The sequence below is a fragment of the Oncorhynchus mykiss genome, chromosome 27, assembly GCF_057628025.1.
Source record: "Oncorhynchus mykiss isolate SJ-2025 chromosome 27, ASM5762802v1, whole genome shotgun sequence".
Classification (NCBI taxonomy): Eukaryota; Metazoa; Chordata; class Actinopteri; order Salmoniformes; family Salmonidae; genus Oncorhynchus; species Oncorhynchus mykiss.
In genome coordinates this window covers 5707998-5723670 of record NC_143048.1, presented here as the reverse complement: position 1 = coordinate 5723670, position 15673 = coordinate 5707998, and the positions used below count along the sequence as shown (strand labels likewise).

The following is a 15673-nucleotide window of genomic DNA, read 5'->3' as shown; positions in this document are numbered from 1 at the left end:
TCTCCACACTGTATATTTCACTTGTCACCCCCAAAGCCAATTCCTCCTTTGGCCGCCTCTCCTTCCAGTTCTCTGCTGCCAATGACTGGAACGAACTACAAAAATCTCTGAAACTGGAAACACTTATCTCCCTCACTAGCTTTAAGCACTAGCTGTCAGAGCAGCTCACAGATCACTGCACCTGTACATAGCCCATCTATAAATAGCCCAAACAACTACCGCTTCCCCTACTGTATTTACTTTGCACACTCATCTACTGTCAAATCTACCATTCCAGTGTTTTAATTGCTATATTGTATTTACTTTGCCACCATGGCCTATTTATTGCCTTTACCTCCCTTCTCACCTCATTTGCTCACATTGTATATAGACTTATTTTTCTACTGTATTATTGACAGTAGGTTTGTTTTACTCCATGTGTAACTCTGTGTTGTTATATGTGTCGAACTGCTTTGCTTTATCTTGGCCAGGTCGCAGTTGTAAATGAGAACTTGTGCTCAACTTGCCTACCTGGTGAAATAAAAAAACAATAAAAAAAATGATTGTTTTAATATGGTTGATCTTTAAGGTTAGGGAGAAGTGTAGTGAATAGTGCCATTTTTTAGGATGTCAATATAAATTCATATTTATGGTTATTCGTAATGTTGTCTTGTATTTTAATCATTATGTGTTATTGTTTTTACCATTGAGGACCACTTTGGAAATAAGCGTTTTAATTAAGACTTTCAAGCGATATCCTCTGGATCCACATTGTGCATTTTGTTGTACTTGTCACGTTGCCCAAAATCAATTCAAATCTGTGACGATGTGCCCACATATTCATTCTATTGACCTCTCTCCAGCCAATGTTTGACGTCCCTCTCCCGGGTGTAGATAGCCTCCCGGGCCTCGCTGCACATGTTGTGGATGTGGCTGCTGAGCTGCCAAGCCTGGCTCAGGTTCACTGCCACGTTCATGGTCAGCTGGTCCAGGCCCCGCCTCTCCTCTGCCGTGCGAATGGATTGAGGGTTTTTCTGGTGGACCGCAGGACAAAGTCAGTCATGTCACCATGGTCACTTGATTTATCAAATGGGATAATGCTCATTCACTTCCCCCCACACTCCCAGCAAGGATGCCCACTGGCCTTATTATTTGTTATTCCCTGTACCCTTCCTTTGGCATTATCACTGATCTGACATAGCAGGAATAGGTGGAGCTACATAGGACCCACTTGCTAGGAAGTATCATGTTAGATCAGTGATTACCTGAAGGAGAGGAAGGATACACTTTCAACATATTCAAACAAGGCAACTCAAGAAAGTTAATTTCTCTGTACTACTAGTGCACATGTAGCAGAGGAGGTTTGGATCCACTCATGCGTTGACTAAACTTGCCTGAGACCTGAATATTTCTGTTAGCGCCCTGAGCTAATGCCTTTAACTCAGCAACTAACAGCCTTGAAGCACCTGAGACCCGGGTTTGAACCCCGGTGGGTGACATACCTGTCTGAGTCGGGCCATGGACTCGCTGGGGATGAACTCATTGTGGTTGAGGTGCGAGATGAAGCACAGGGCCTGGTACTGGCTCTGGCCCCTCTCCAGCTCCCCAAGGATGAGCGCCCGGAAGATCTTCACATGCTGAAGGGGAGGGAAGGAGGGAGACCGATTGTGAGGCAGGGTAAGTGGAACTGCATAGGATCTGGGTCGTGTTCATTATGCACCATACGGAAGAAAACAAACAAACAAACAAACAAACAATTGAAACAGCGAGGGACTTCCTGGACTTGTCCAATAAGAAAGATTTTAATTTACCATTTTTAAAACGTTTTGCTAGGGTGTGCCATACTGTTTTGGACCAGTATAGTAGGCTTGAAACAAGGTTGGAATGCAAGTTAAGCAACTGAACCCTTCATTCTGCATCTGCACTGTTACACACTAAACCACATTAGAATGAGAGATTTGGAAATAAATTCACATTCAGTCTCCTTTCACTAACACTGCTTATTTACACAGTCAAATCGGTGCCCAAAGAGTTCTTCTTAAACTATAACACCCATAACTTCAAAAGATGAATCATCTCATTATACTCTTCATGTGAACAAAGTAGAAAAATGAAGATGTTGGAAGGAAGGTTTACCACGACTTTGTTGCTGTTGGCAACCGAACGAGAGATCTGGCTGCAGCCCCAAGGCCATAAAGAGAAGTTCCAGCCGAGGACAGCAAAGCCACAGACCTGTCTCCCCCATTCATCAGCTCTCCCTTCCCTGACGTGTCTCTCACACACACACACACTCCGAGGAGAACCAGACAGCCCGCGGAGGGACTGCTCCTGGCACACTCAGGGTAATTACAGGAAAGCAGCACTGCTCCTCTCCTCTGAAACCAACATCATAGGGGGGGGAACCCAGGCAGAGAGCGGGGGGGGGGGGGGGGGGGTATTACAAGGGGAGGACATGGTAGTGCAGACAAGGCTTCTCCAACCCCAGCATTGTGTTATGGCAGGTGTTACGACTGGGTGACATCTATGTGTTACATTTAACATCCTGCTCTAAAGTATGTTGGAGACCTACTGTGTGTGAACTTCATAAAAGGAAAAAACGGAAGTGTTTTTTTTTGCACTTTATTTTAAAACCATTTATGGCATTTTTGGGGTGGTTTCACTAACCCGGTAAAATGGCTATCATTTGTTAAAAACAAATAAGATGACACTCTCTGTTCTATAAATACAACAGCACCAGTAGGATCATGGAGTAGTCCTAACTTTGGGCTGCAACAGAAGCTCCGTGCCAAGCCACACTAGGTTGGCACCCTCCCAGTCCCAGGCCTAACTACCACAGCAACACTGTGCGCTCGAGAAGACAGACATTAGGTTACAGGATAAGTGAGAAAATGTGCAACCAATGATGGGCGGTGTCAGAAAATGGCTAAAAGGCAGTACCCCTGCTCATATGATGACAGGATGCAAATAAGCCATGTCAAGAGCAACGCACCATGAGAGAGTGTATTAAAACCTAAGCTAGATAGATCCTACTTAAAAAATCTGGAAAGTGGGTTGGTAATGTTTTTTTTAAATCAGTGCATTATGCAAATACCTTGTCAGCAAAGGCACATTTCTTTAGCAGCAGATGGTGACTGAGCACAAGCTACTGGCCACCTCAAATCAATTTGCATAGATAGTCGGCTCCAATTCTCTCCCTACCATTTACCTCTGGCCCTAACCCTTTGACGTTATCTGTAAGGTGGAACAAATATGATGGAAGCTCCACCTGATTTAGTTGTCCAGATTCGCAAACAGCTAAGGGGCTAGGGCCAAAGAGCTAATCGATCGATAGGAGCTGTGTCCTAAATGGTACCCCGACCAGGGCCCACAGGGCACTATGTAGGGAATAGGGTGCCCTTTGGGACGCAAACAGGAATGCTAATGGGTGAGGAGTGTGTGTAACCCTTCCTGTTGGCCCACTCTACTTCCCTTGCACTTCAGAGACTGCAACTGGTGGTATCCACAGCTGCCCAAACCTAAAAGATTGACAATTAAAATGACAAAAGATAACTCAACTCGTTGACACATCTGTGTGATAGGACTGTAACAACTGTACGGCTTGTCGTTTTTATTCAAGCATTTTCATGTTTAAATATGTCCCTAAACAGAAGTTTGTTTTGTACACTAGTCAGGAGAATCTGTAAAACAATGAAATAAAATATTTTAAATAAAAAAATCAGGAGCTTTGTTCTATCAGAACCAGTAACTGGGTTTCTGTGAACAAGTTTTAAAAATGCAATCTGATTGGTACATCCATTTGAATGAATGATCTATACCCATTGATTATTGAAATAAGACTTATTCCTCATGAAACCCCATCAGAGCCCAAAATATAAGATTGATTGACTCCAATATTTGTAAAAAAATAAAATAAAATAAATTAAAGTTATAAGATGACATCATGTATGGTCTGTCCTTGCCGCCATAGCCGTTTATGAATTTGAGTGGTTACATTTACATCCTTCAGCTTTTTACCAAAACTACATATTGGTGCTTTAAATTAAAATGTGCCAAGTGCTATGAGAAAACATGATAAAATAAGCCCATCTGCTAAAAGCAGAAATATGGTCACATAATTATATAGAATTATGCATTTTACCCAACATTCAGCAACATCCCTGACAAAATGAGTGTATTGCATTGATCTAAAATGAACAGACATGTCTTCTCATTTGACATTCAGAAAATTAGCCTTTCATTTCCTAGGAGTCCAAGCCCATTTGTTATCTAATGTTTTAAAATGTCAGTGCACTGATTGGCACACTTAGTTGGTGTAGAGGAGCAGAGGAGTTTCCCTGATGAGACTGAAGATGACATAGCAAATTAACAGAAGTCAGACACTGGATTTCACAAGTGTTTTGTGGCTCTGGATAGTTCAATCAGTAATTTGGACATGCGGTTCCACACAATTTAAGCTATATGCAAGGAGTTTACACCAATTCAGTCATTTTCATAAATGTAAGTAACAGAAAATGTGGTTATCTTGCCATAAATTGAGAAACAAGTACACCAAAGACCTCACATGTGGATTTGAAAATGAAGTGCGACATTAAAGACGATATGGTGCCACTTTTTTCAGATGGTCTTCGTCCTGTAGAGCTCCTAAATGCCATCCACAAGCTGCAGCCACAGAGCATTTTTGGAGAGGTGTGCGCTGCACTGAGACTCTTCTGTACAATTCCTGTAACAGTTGCTGGAGGCGAACGTTCCTTCAGTAAGCTGATTATTATTATTTATTTTTTTAAATAACTAAAAGATCTACAATGTGCCAAGACAGGTTGAACCGCCTTGCCATCCTTTCAATTGAAAACCAGTTAGCCAGAAAGTTAAAACTTTACATACATAGAAAATTACATAGAAAATTGGCCATGTCCGATAGAACGTATCTCTTAGTGTTGATTCTACAAGGTGCCTGGCTTTCCTTGTTGAGCTGCAGTCCAAAAAGGGAATATAGATGGGCTAAAACAAGCAGAAACCAGATCCATTGTCATAAAAATCTAATTCAAAAAAGGTCTAGTGTTGTGGAGCATTTGATTGCGAAAAGTTCAAAAGGTATTTGGCGTTACTGTGCCTGCCCTTTCCCCTCCTGCCTGTCTCCGACTGTGGGAACGACAGGAGACCTTTTTTTATTATTAGCAGTGTTCAAAGCCCAACATCTGCCTGGCGACCCAGAGCAGAATAAAGACATCCGCTAGTGGACGAGGCCAGGAGGCAGTCCTCAGGGAGAGCAGCCCAGAGTGGAGGACAATGAGTATGGGAGAAAGGCTCTGTTCGTGCTGTGTAGCCAACAACCACAGGAGTGAGTTGGCTACAACAACAAAAAAAATAAAAATGGGAACAGGCTCTGAAAACAGCAGGCTAAAAATCGCCAAAACAGCAAACTTGGCCTAGAATAACAATGTAGCCCAAATTATTTTGCAACACCAAAACAAGGCTACTGTCAGAAAGCAGCTTGTCTTAAGAGAAAGAAAGTAGACACCATTCTTCCTCCACACCTCCCTCTTTAGTGTGCATGCTGACTGTCTGCTAAACTTAAAAGATATTCTGAGGAAATGCCCTGCAGGTCCTGTGTATTGAGCAACTACCCATTTCTTATCTGTGGAGCAGATCTTCCACACAGGGATCAATACATGGTGGGAGTTGGAGTCCATATCCTTCCCATATGCAGTGCAGTAGTGGGGCCTTAAACAACTGCAGTGGATGGATTCACTGGATGGCCCCTGTGGTCCAAGAGCTCTAACCTTGTGTGGCATACACTCCTAAAACCACAACATTTCCTGGAAAAGGTGACACTGCTTGCCCGTTAAAAAAAGGCTGACAAGTTTGTGCAAGTGACAAAGTGGGATGGCCTCAGTCAAGCATAAGATCTGGTAAATGAGTCGACTTCGGACGCAATGCACACCGAACCCCACTTCAATGTTCACGAGGAAATGCTGAGAGAAATTTCACATAATTCCCACACGAGCAACCGAATAACGTGTAAGCCACCCAGATAATAATGAAAAGTTGGAAACAAAAAAAGGTGCTAGGGTAATTGAACTGCAACGGGGTCCAAGTTATTGTTCAAGTTTCCAACTACTTGTCCAAGGTTACTGGGAGATATGCGATGGCTATGAAAGGATATAAAAGGGATGGGCAGCCGCCATACGGATCAGAGATGTATGTATCGCCCCACGAGTCTGCTCATAAAAGGCTAACCGCCGTGCTCGCTGCTCTTTACAAACAAGTGGGTGTGTGATAGAAATAAATCAATTCATCCCAAGAGTTGCTTACTGTTTGGGCGTTTTCATAATTACCTTTTCTTTGAAGAGAGAATATCTAGACATAAGACAGCCGGAGGGCTGAGGGAGTTGTGAAACACAATACATTTATGAACACCGATAAAAGACTTAAGAGAGAGCTAATGTTCCCGTTCACACGACCGTGGCATTGTTGGTACAGGGGCAGTAAATTTAAAGTGATAGTGTGTCAGGTATATTCCCAACATCTGTTGCTCATCTCAACCAGTGTGTATGTGTGAGACAAATAAGCTACAATTATAGTATCGGTCACACATACAATGCATTTTGAATGTATTCAGACCCTCGTCTTTATCCACATTTTATTACGTTACAGCCTTATTCTAAAATGTATTAAATAGTTGCAAAGAAAAAGCCATTTCTCAGACTGGCCAATAAAAAGAAAATATTAAAATGGGCAAAAGAACACAGACACTGGACAGAGGAACTCTGCCTAGAAGGCCAGCATCCCGGAGTCGCCTCTTTACTGTTGACGTTGAGACTGGTGTTTTGCAGGTACTATTTAATGAAGCTGCCAGTTGAGGTCTTGTGAGGCGTCTGTTTCTCAAACTAGACATCCTAATGTACTTGTCATCTTGCTCAGTTGTGCACCGGGACCTCCCACTCCTCTTTTTATTCTGGTTAGAGCCAGTTTGTGCTGTTCTGTGAAGGGAGTAGTACACAGCGTTGTATGAGATCTTCAGTTTCTTGGCAATTTCTCACATGGAATAACCTTCATTTCTCAGAACAAGAATAGACCGATGAGTTTCAGAAGAAAAGGTATTTGTTTCTGGTGGCCATTTTGAGCCTGTAATCAAACCCACAAATGCTGATGCTCCAGATACTCAATTCGTCTAAAGGCCAGTTTTATTGCTTCTTTTAAAATCAGCACAACCGTTTTCAGCTGTACTAACAATTGTAAAAGCGTTTTCTAATGATCAATTAGCCTTTTAAAATGATAAACTTGGAATAGTTTACAACGTGCCATTGGAACACAGGAGTGATGGTCCTTTTTGGGTATTCTCTCACACACACACTTATCTCAGGTCGTAAATTCCTGGAGGAGACCCTCTCCCCCGGGCCATGCAGAAAGAGACAGAGAGAACAAACGATTTCACATGGCGAACTCCTAAACTCCTAAATGTAAGGGTATGACGAGTGTGTTTCATTTGGTGACCTCAGAGAGGGCAGGAAACACACATGACTATCTCTGAATATGTACATTTCTCAATTAGGGTGTTTGCATCTAATTCTTGTATAAAATGAATGTGTAAAAAATATAACTATTTGTGAAATGATGTAATATGATGCAAAACATTTAATGTGAAAGAATTGTATTCCTTAAAGTTAACCAAGTCATCGGGCCCACCACCGTGAGCACAGACATGATCTAGTGTCATGGAACAGCCCTTTTCTACTGTTACGAATAAAAAACCCTCCTGAAGAAATCCTCTTCAGACCATGCGTACCTCGATGGACACCGAGGGGGCACAAGTTGAGTTCAGACAAAACAACAAAAATCTCAGTTTAAGCGAAGGTTGTTGAATTCCTAACCATACCACGTGGAGCATTGGCTACACGGCTGGAAATGGTTAAACACAGACTATCGATCCCGACAGAATAGGAGCAAATCTTAGATATTAATTACTAGTCTGCAGCTAGAAATTATATCAACCTGGGATGCGAAGACCGACAAACGCCGAAACATCTATTCTATAAGAACATTTCTGAATGGTACTCTGAAGTAACCATTCTAACCACGAAAGACTTCAGGGAAGCAGAGAGAGAGAGACGCTCGGATGAACTTTCCAACAGAAGGGACTGACGATTCCAACAGAGACCACGATGACACACTGGTGCGTAAATATATTGATTGATTGCAATTATTCCCAAATGAGTGATCGTTCAAGTGCAAAGGATTAGCATTTCAATTAATATAATTATCAACTGTATAGTGAGTGTCTTTCCCACCCTTCTCAGTCCACACCCTTTGTCCGCCAAGCCGTCATATCGGCTTAGTCCACTAGGGAACCTCCCCTATCATTTCATTGTAACCATATCTACTGTGTTTGTTTATGCATTTTTGTTATTATTTAGTTAGTAAATAAATGATTAAGACAATTTATGTATAGATAACTCATAGTAAAGCCTGGGGCTCGTGCAGATAACCAACCATTTACAATGTTTGGAATGAGACTAACATGAGGTAAAGAATAATTCATTAATTAGAAGACTAATTGATCAGATGTTAAATATCTGAAGTTATTAGGAAAATTATAACTTTATAATCTCAAGATTTTCCTTACTGCCCCCAACTTCCTAGTTAATTACATTTAAATTCTTAGTTTAATCATGTAATAATAAGAGAATTGATTTGATAAAATAAGTCTTCAAAATTGAATGATGCCATAGACACAACAGATGGTTTCTGATAATGGGCCTCTGCACGCCTATGTAGATATTCCATTAAATCAGCCGTTTCCAGCTGCAATAGTAATTTAACATATTAACAATGTCTACACTGTATTTCTGGTCAATTTGATGTTATTTAATAATGGACAAAAGTGCTTTTCTTTCAAAAACAAGGACATTTCTAAGTGACCCCATACTTTTGAATGGTAGTGTACAGGTACATGATGTAATGACGCCACGTAAAATGTTGCACTACACGTGCAACACAGCATTCCTAACCTAGCCCACAATGTCCGCAGTGTGGATCGAGCAGTCAACAAGTCGAGCAGGCATTCAAAAGAGTAAGAACATTTCAGCGAGAACTCAAAAAAGGCTAAATCCATTAACACCAAGATAATGGAAATCATTGCCCTTGACAATCAACCGTTCTCGGTTGTGGGTAATGTTGGCTTTCACTGATTGGTCGAGCGCCGGTACATACTACCAAGTGCTCTATTTTTCAAATGTTGCCCTACCGGAGTCACACAGTAATAGCATCACTGCTATTAGCTTCACGACTGACATTTGGACCAGTAAAATATCAGCCCATGAGCATGCCAAGTCCGATAGCACAGTGGGTCGTTGAGGATTTCGTACTGAGGAAAGTCGTTTTGCATGCTCATGAATATGCTGGTTATCATACCGCTGATGCCATTTCAATGGCACTTGAGAACATGTTTGAACCTTGCACACGCTAGCTAGCTCCACTCGAACAACTGACTTGAGAAATAAGCTCATCAACTGCGCCTGCAGAATACGTGATACTCTCAGTCATGGCATTGAAACGCCTGCTCAACAAAACTGCCAACACAGGCTGTGCACAAGCGATTCGGTGGCACTCTCTTTACTGTGTCGCCACCATGCTCGATGCTATGTACAAGGACCGCTACCTCGAGGCAGACAAGAAACAGGGTTTACGTGAAATGTTACATACACAGCTGAACAATATGGAAACGGACACAGTGACAGTGTGCACCGAGGAAGAGAAGCCACGGACAGAGAGAGCTGAAACTTCACTGCTTGACATGTATGATGAAATCCTGGTTGAGAATGAAACGACTGAACAAATGAACGACGAAACAGCACAGCAAGTAAGTGAAAGAAATAGGTTTTGATTATGTTTTACTAGTAATGGGGACATACGTAACTCTAACAAAATAACTTTTTGGTCAGTGTGTGCGTAACCTTTAACTAGACAAGTCAGTTAAGAACAAATTCTTATTTACAATGACGGCCTAGGCCTACCCCGGCCAAACCCGGACGACGCTGGGCCGATTGTGCGCCACCCTATGGGACTCCCAATCACAGCTGGATGTGATATAACATATTGTATCCTCTATCTAAAGATCTAATTTAACTGTACTGTAAATAATATTATGTTCCCTTGTGTAAATAGTATGTTTGTTGTCTCCTGGTGTTTTCCCTATATACACTGAGGATACAAAAAAATTAAGAATACCTGCTCTTTCCATGATGGGTTCACCTGGTCAGTCTAGGTGAAAGATATGATCCCTTAAATCCACTACAATCAGTGTAGGTGAAGTGGAGGAGACAGGTTAAAGAAGGATTTATAAGTCTCGAGACATGGATTGCGTATGTGTGCCATTCAGAGTGCGAATGGGCAAGGTATTTAAGTGCCTTTGAAAGGGGTATGATAGTAGGTGCCAGGTGCACCGGTTTGTGTCAAGAACTGCAACCCTGCTGGGTATTTCCCCATGTCAAGAATGGTCCACCACCAAAAGGACATCCAGCCAACTTGACAACTGTGGGAAGCATTGGAGTCAACATGGGCCAGCATGCCTGTGGAACGTTTTCAACACCTTGTAGAGTCCATGCCCCGACAAATTAAAGCTGTTTTGAGGGGAAAGGGTATATATACTCAGCGTTTAGGGAATAAGGTGCCCTTTGGGACACAGCCAAGCTAGTTTTGTGGTTCACATTCAAACTGTTGGGAAAGACCACAAACATTCTCTCACTGATGAGTGTGTGCGGGCCTGGCCTGCATCATCGTGACCATTCCAATATATTTTTCCCCCTCAAAAATGTTAAGACATTCCCAGTTGATTGTCTTCGAAAAGGAAGGACTGAAACTCTATTTTATTCCACCCGTGTCGTGGGCTGGAGAGTGAGTTTGTGCCCTGAAGTGAAACTCTGGGGAGGTTTCGCTTTTCACTCAAGGTAACAGTACACTTGTTTTCATATTAGGTCGTCTTAGACTAGAGACTAAAAAATACAATAATTAGGATAGGATGCCCTACTTCAGGGATCATCAACTTTTTTTGAGAGGATGGTCAGGGGGCCGGAACATAATTACAAATAATTTGTCAGCTGCAAATTGACCGCAAGAAGCCCAAACTGATATAATATTGAACTAAATCAATATTTCAAACCTTGCTTACATTTGTACACGATCATATACTGTTTCTCTCTCTATTATGCGTGGGAATACTTTGGAACAGATTTCCAAAATTAAAATAACTTTTAATGCTGATTTGCTGGTGTTTTTACAGTCCAACAACACACACACACACACACACACACACACACGTAATCATTATATATAAAAATAAAACACCAGCGGGCCAAATTCGGTTGGGGTACCCTGCCCTACTTGTTTTAATGTAATCATTACCTTATCAGGTTGGCAAAAGCAATGTTATGATGGCTCTAGTTCTGTTATCATAACTGCTACGTCTGGGTAATTCTGAATGTGCCACAACATTGGAGTTCAACGTAAAACAGTGGTCTTTTGATTTTAGTATAGAGACTTTGGCAATTACATCTCCCTTTTTAGTCAAATTAAACTTTGGGGAATCAGGGGCTACATTTTGGGGTCAAGTGCTTGCTTGAACATGGTAAATTAATATACACATTCCAGCTGTTTTCATGCAAATGGGGAATAAGAAGAATCCATTCCTACAGATTGAGGTGTGGTTTGTTAGGTAGCCATATCATTTCGCCACGCGTCCATGTTCGTGTAAAATTTTCAGTTCATCCCCCCTCTTCTTATCACGGAATGACTCATTCCGATTCTCATAGTTGTACTGATCCCATAGATTACAGGACTCCTGTTCCCACAACCCATGCCAACTCATGGGGATTTTGGCATGAGGCTATGACTGATAAAAACAGCATCTACACACCTAGCTGGCTGGTCCCGTGAACAAACTTATTACAGCAACAAATCCATTCATATAGATCTACTCTGTCCATTTACTGCTACCCATCGTTTGATATGCCCTGTTTAAGAGCTTTCCTGTCCAGATGCGGATCCGAGCAGTAAATTCTTCCCATAAATACTTGAGATAGAGAGTTGAATGAGAACCACATGTAAACAGAATGGAGAGGCAGGCCTCCAAGTGGAACTGATCAAACAGAGAGGAAACCAAGAGGAAAGAGCCCTGTGCCTGTAGCTAATTTGGCTAAACAGGCTTCACCACCATGGTGTGATGTGCTCAGATGTGTCATCACCGATTTGGCAACGTGCCAGCCTCTTTTAATCACAACATTTCTCATTTGATTTGCGAACCAAACCACAGATCAAAAAAGGTCAGACATGCCCACTTAATCCTAGAAAATCTCCCCCTTCACTTCTTGCCAGGCTGTCAGTTTCTGTGGGACTGCAACAATCACAGACGCATGCCTTTGGTCTGTGTCTGAGAGTAGTGCACAGTGACCAGAGGCACCCGGGGAACAGGCTGCATGTTTGCTGGTTCACATGTCACACTGAAGCAGTGAGTAGATCAGTGTTTCTCAACCTCTGGCCAATGAACCAGCACCAGTCCTGGAGATATTGCTGACGGGTCCCTTGTGGTTAGCGGGCAGTGGTTTAGTCTTAGTTGCTTATTTTGTGCTAGTTTTAAATGTAGCCATTTGTTTAATGTAACTGGTCCTGCAAGAAAGAAGGACCATATCTTTCCGGTCCCTGGCACAAAGTTTGTGAATCACTGGAGTAGGTGGATGCCCTTGCTCTCCGACTAGGCCCTTCCGTGTTGATAGGACTGAGCAGGCTCAGAGTAAAAGATGAGTTGTCTTGCAAAAGAGTAAAAATAGCATTCCTAAACCGATCCTTACAAGTGAGAGTCTAATTCAATATTCAGTTTGTTGTGCCACCTCACATTATCCACTCATGCATGTTGAGGAATTTACCAGCATGAGGAGAGGAGGGCCCATGGCCAGGGAGTCAACTCATCAGCACTGAAATGACACAGGCTAGACTAACACGATTAGGCTATGGTGTACTGTTTTCTAAATGAGTTACATGGAGGTATAATAGTCTGCATTCAACATCTGCGTTACCGCTGATCAGGCTGGCAACATAGGTGGTCATTGGGCAATAACCCAACACAAAACAATGAGGGTGTGGGGTAAAACACATTTGGTACCGCTCACCTGTTTGAAGTCAGCGACAAACGTTATAAGAGTTCCATCTTGCTGTTTGAACTCAAGTGTGATGGAGTCTTTTTCACTGTCTGCTTCTAGAACTTCCTCTGTGATTTGTCCATCAGCTAAACGAACACGAACTTTCAGCTCTGAACAAAGTCCGAACGTTGTTAAGAATATTAGTGCCCAGAGAAATGTATTTATTCGAGCTGAAACCGGTGGAAAACAACTCCCAAACATTCCAGAAGACGCAGAACTGAACTTGACAGAGGAGAAATACTAAAGTCCAGGAGAAATCCAACCGTCTCTATTCAATATTAACAGATCATTATTTAGTGGCATTTCAGTTTCAACAGGTAGCCCCTTTGCGATCTATTCTTTGTAAAAAAAAAATATATATATATATGAAATCCAACCAGTTGTTCGTCTTCCATGCTTTACGCTATAATTCATGCCGTGATTGATTTGATTGTGTACAAACATTAACGCGACTCGGGTGAATTGTCAAACGCATACAGTAACGTTAGGTAGGTAAACCCACCTCGATCACTAATTCAATCTCTGCTTTTCATTTCACAGCTAACGTTACTTTGTAACAAAAAAAAAAAACTTTGACCCGCACGACTTCAATGCATATCAGAATCATGCGAGATGTATTATCCCTCTTTCTCTCTCTCTCTCTTGATCGTACACACAGCACGTTGCTTCGTATTCTGCTTTCTGTTTTTATCCTCATATAATTTTTTCTTTTTTTTTCTCCCATTCAGTCCCGTCACTTCCTTCGGTATCCAAACTACAGCAGAGTATTCTACTTGCATGGCCTCAAAACTTTCAGCGACGGCGCTGTGAATTCAACGAGCGTTACAAACTCTTAAAGGCACAGCACCCTCGAAATGTAGCACAAGGGGATGTGATGATTTGGTTGTGATCCAACAAGAAAATCCAAGCTTGCACAATAATTATAGCATATGGTATGGTATAGGCCACAAGAGAAGGTGATTTTTTATAATACCGTTTTTTGTTATTATGAAGCATTGTTGCCACTAGTGCACAAGAAGATAAACCTACTGCAGTTGCTATAATAGTTTGTGTGAAATGTTTTGTGTAAATATGATTATGGATTTTAATTCACCTAATCAAAATAGTCCGTATTCTTTTCTGAATTTATATATGGAGTTATATAACAAGTTGTGGCTAAAAACTTCTCATGATTTCAAAAAATACAGAGGCATTGTTTTTTATTTGCGCTTAAAAGCTATCTTTTTTTATTTCATTCATTTAACTAGGCAAGTCAGCTAAGAATTTTTTAAATTTTTTAAATGATGGCCTACCAGGGAACAGTGGGTTAACTGCCTTGTTCAGGAGCAGAACTACAGATTTTTACCTAGTCAGCTCAGGGATTCAATCCAGAACCTTTCGGTTACTGGCCCAACGCTGTAAACACTAGGCTACCTGCAGCCCCAAAGTCATCCACTATCTAACCCAATGTCATCCATTGTTTATGAGACCATTGAATTATAGCTTGTGAACTTCAGATAATTACTAGTTGTGTCAAGCCACATGGGGTATTCACTGATTTCCTTGTTGGAAAAAGTCACTCCTCTTTCCTACTCACTCGTGTTATTATACTTTTATGATGTCCTTAAGGGGGAACTTTGACAATACAGAGGTGTGTAAAGGAAGTGCTACACACAGAGAGCAACATCTGGAGACCGGTGGCTCAATCAATGTGCCACATTTAATGGTAGATTACCTCTGAAGGCAGTGATGTTCCACAGCCAGACCTCACCATCAGATCTCTTATCTCCAGGTGATGCACTGCCTGCTGGGTGGCCTCCAGATTGGTGACCCTGTGGAGGAGCACTTACGCACTGCTGCAACCAAGTGGTGGTGTGCTCCACGGAAGGGGAAAACAAATAGCCAGGGCTCTAAACCTGAACAAACAGTGTCAGCTGGTTAGGCACATTGATGAATTTGTGAATTGGTGAATTGGAAGAGCCAAGAAGGTCAAGCAAACAGATCCTTTGTGGTGTGTGCAAACCTCAAGCATTTATGGGCTTAGCGCAGAGCCTTGTTGAACATGCTGATTTAAAATGGATTATTATCTGATCTCTGTATGTGTTTAGCATGGGATAATTACTTTTGGCGACTATGGTTAAAGCTGCACCATGCAGAAATCGCTCTGCAATTTCCTGGTTGCAAAAAATCTAATAGTTTGCCTAATTTTAGTTTATATGACAAAAAAAGCATAGATAATTCAGAGAATCATTGTACCATCTAATCAATAACCAAAAATATAGTATTTTCAGATGTTTGAAGCTGGTGTATAAAACTGAAAGTAAAAGATGCAAAAAGTAAACGTAAGAATGGGAAGCATGGATATTAGAGCACATAGAACAGATCTACTGCTTCTTAGACTTGCTTTCAATGATAATGACAGATCTATAACTCACGTTTCTATGTGAATTTGGTATGGTCGCCCAAAAAATTACATATTACGGCTTTAATGTTCTTACTTGCTTAAGAGCGTAACACCTGTCACA

At 41.6% G+C, this 15673-nt stretch overlaps 1 protein-coding gene across 1 annotated transcript in view; it reads right to left on the bottom strand.

Annotated features, from left to right (window-relative positions):
* Positions 1-13948, bottom strand: part of oafa (OAF homolog a (Drosophila)) — a 30402-nt gene extending 16454 nt beyond the window's left edge. The window contains exons 1-3 of the mRNA XM_021587328.3: positions 13140-13948; positions 1482-1616; positions 833-1013 (exon numbers count right to left, since the gene is read on the bottom strand). Coding sequence (XP_021443003.1) covers positions 833-1013; positions 1482-1616; positions 13140-13370 — 547 coding nt within the window. The 5' untranslated portion in view covers positions 13371-13948. The remainder of the gene's footprint in view (positions 1-832; positions 1014-1481; positions 1617-13139) is intronic.
* Between the last annotated feature and the right edge of the window lie 1725 nt (positions 13949-15673).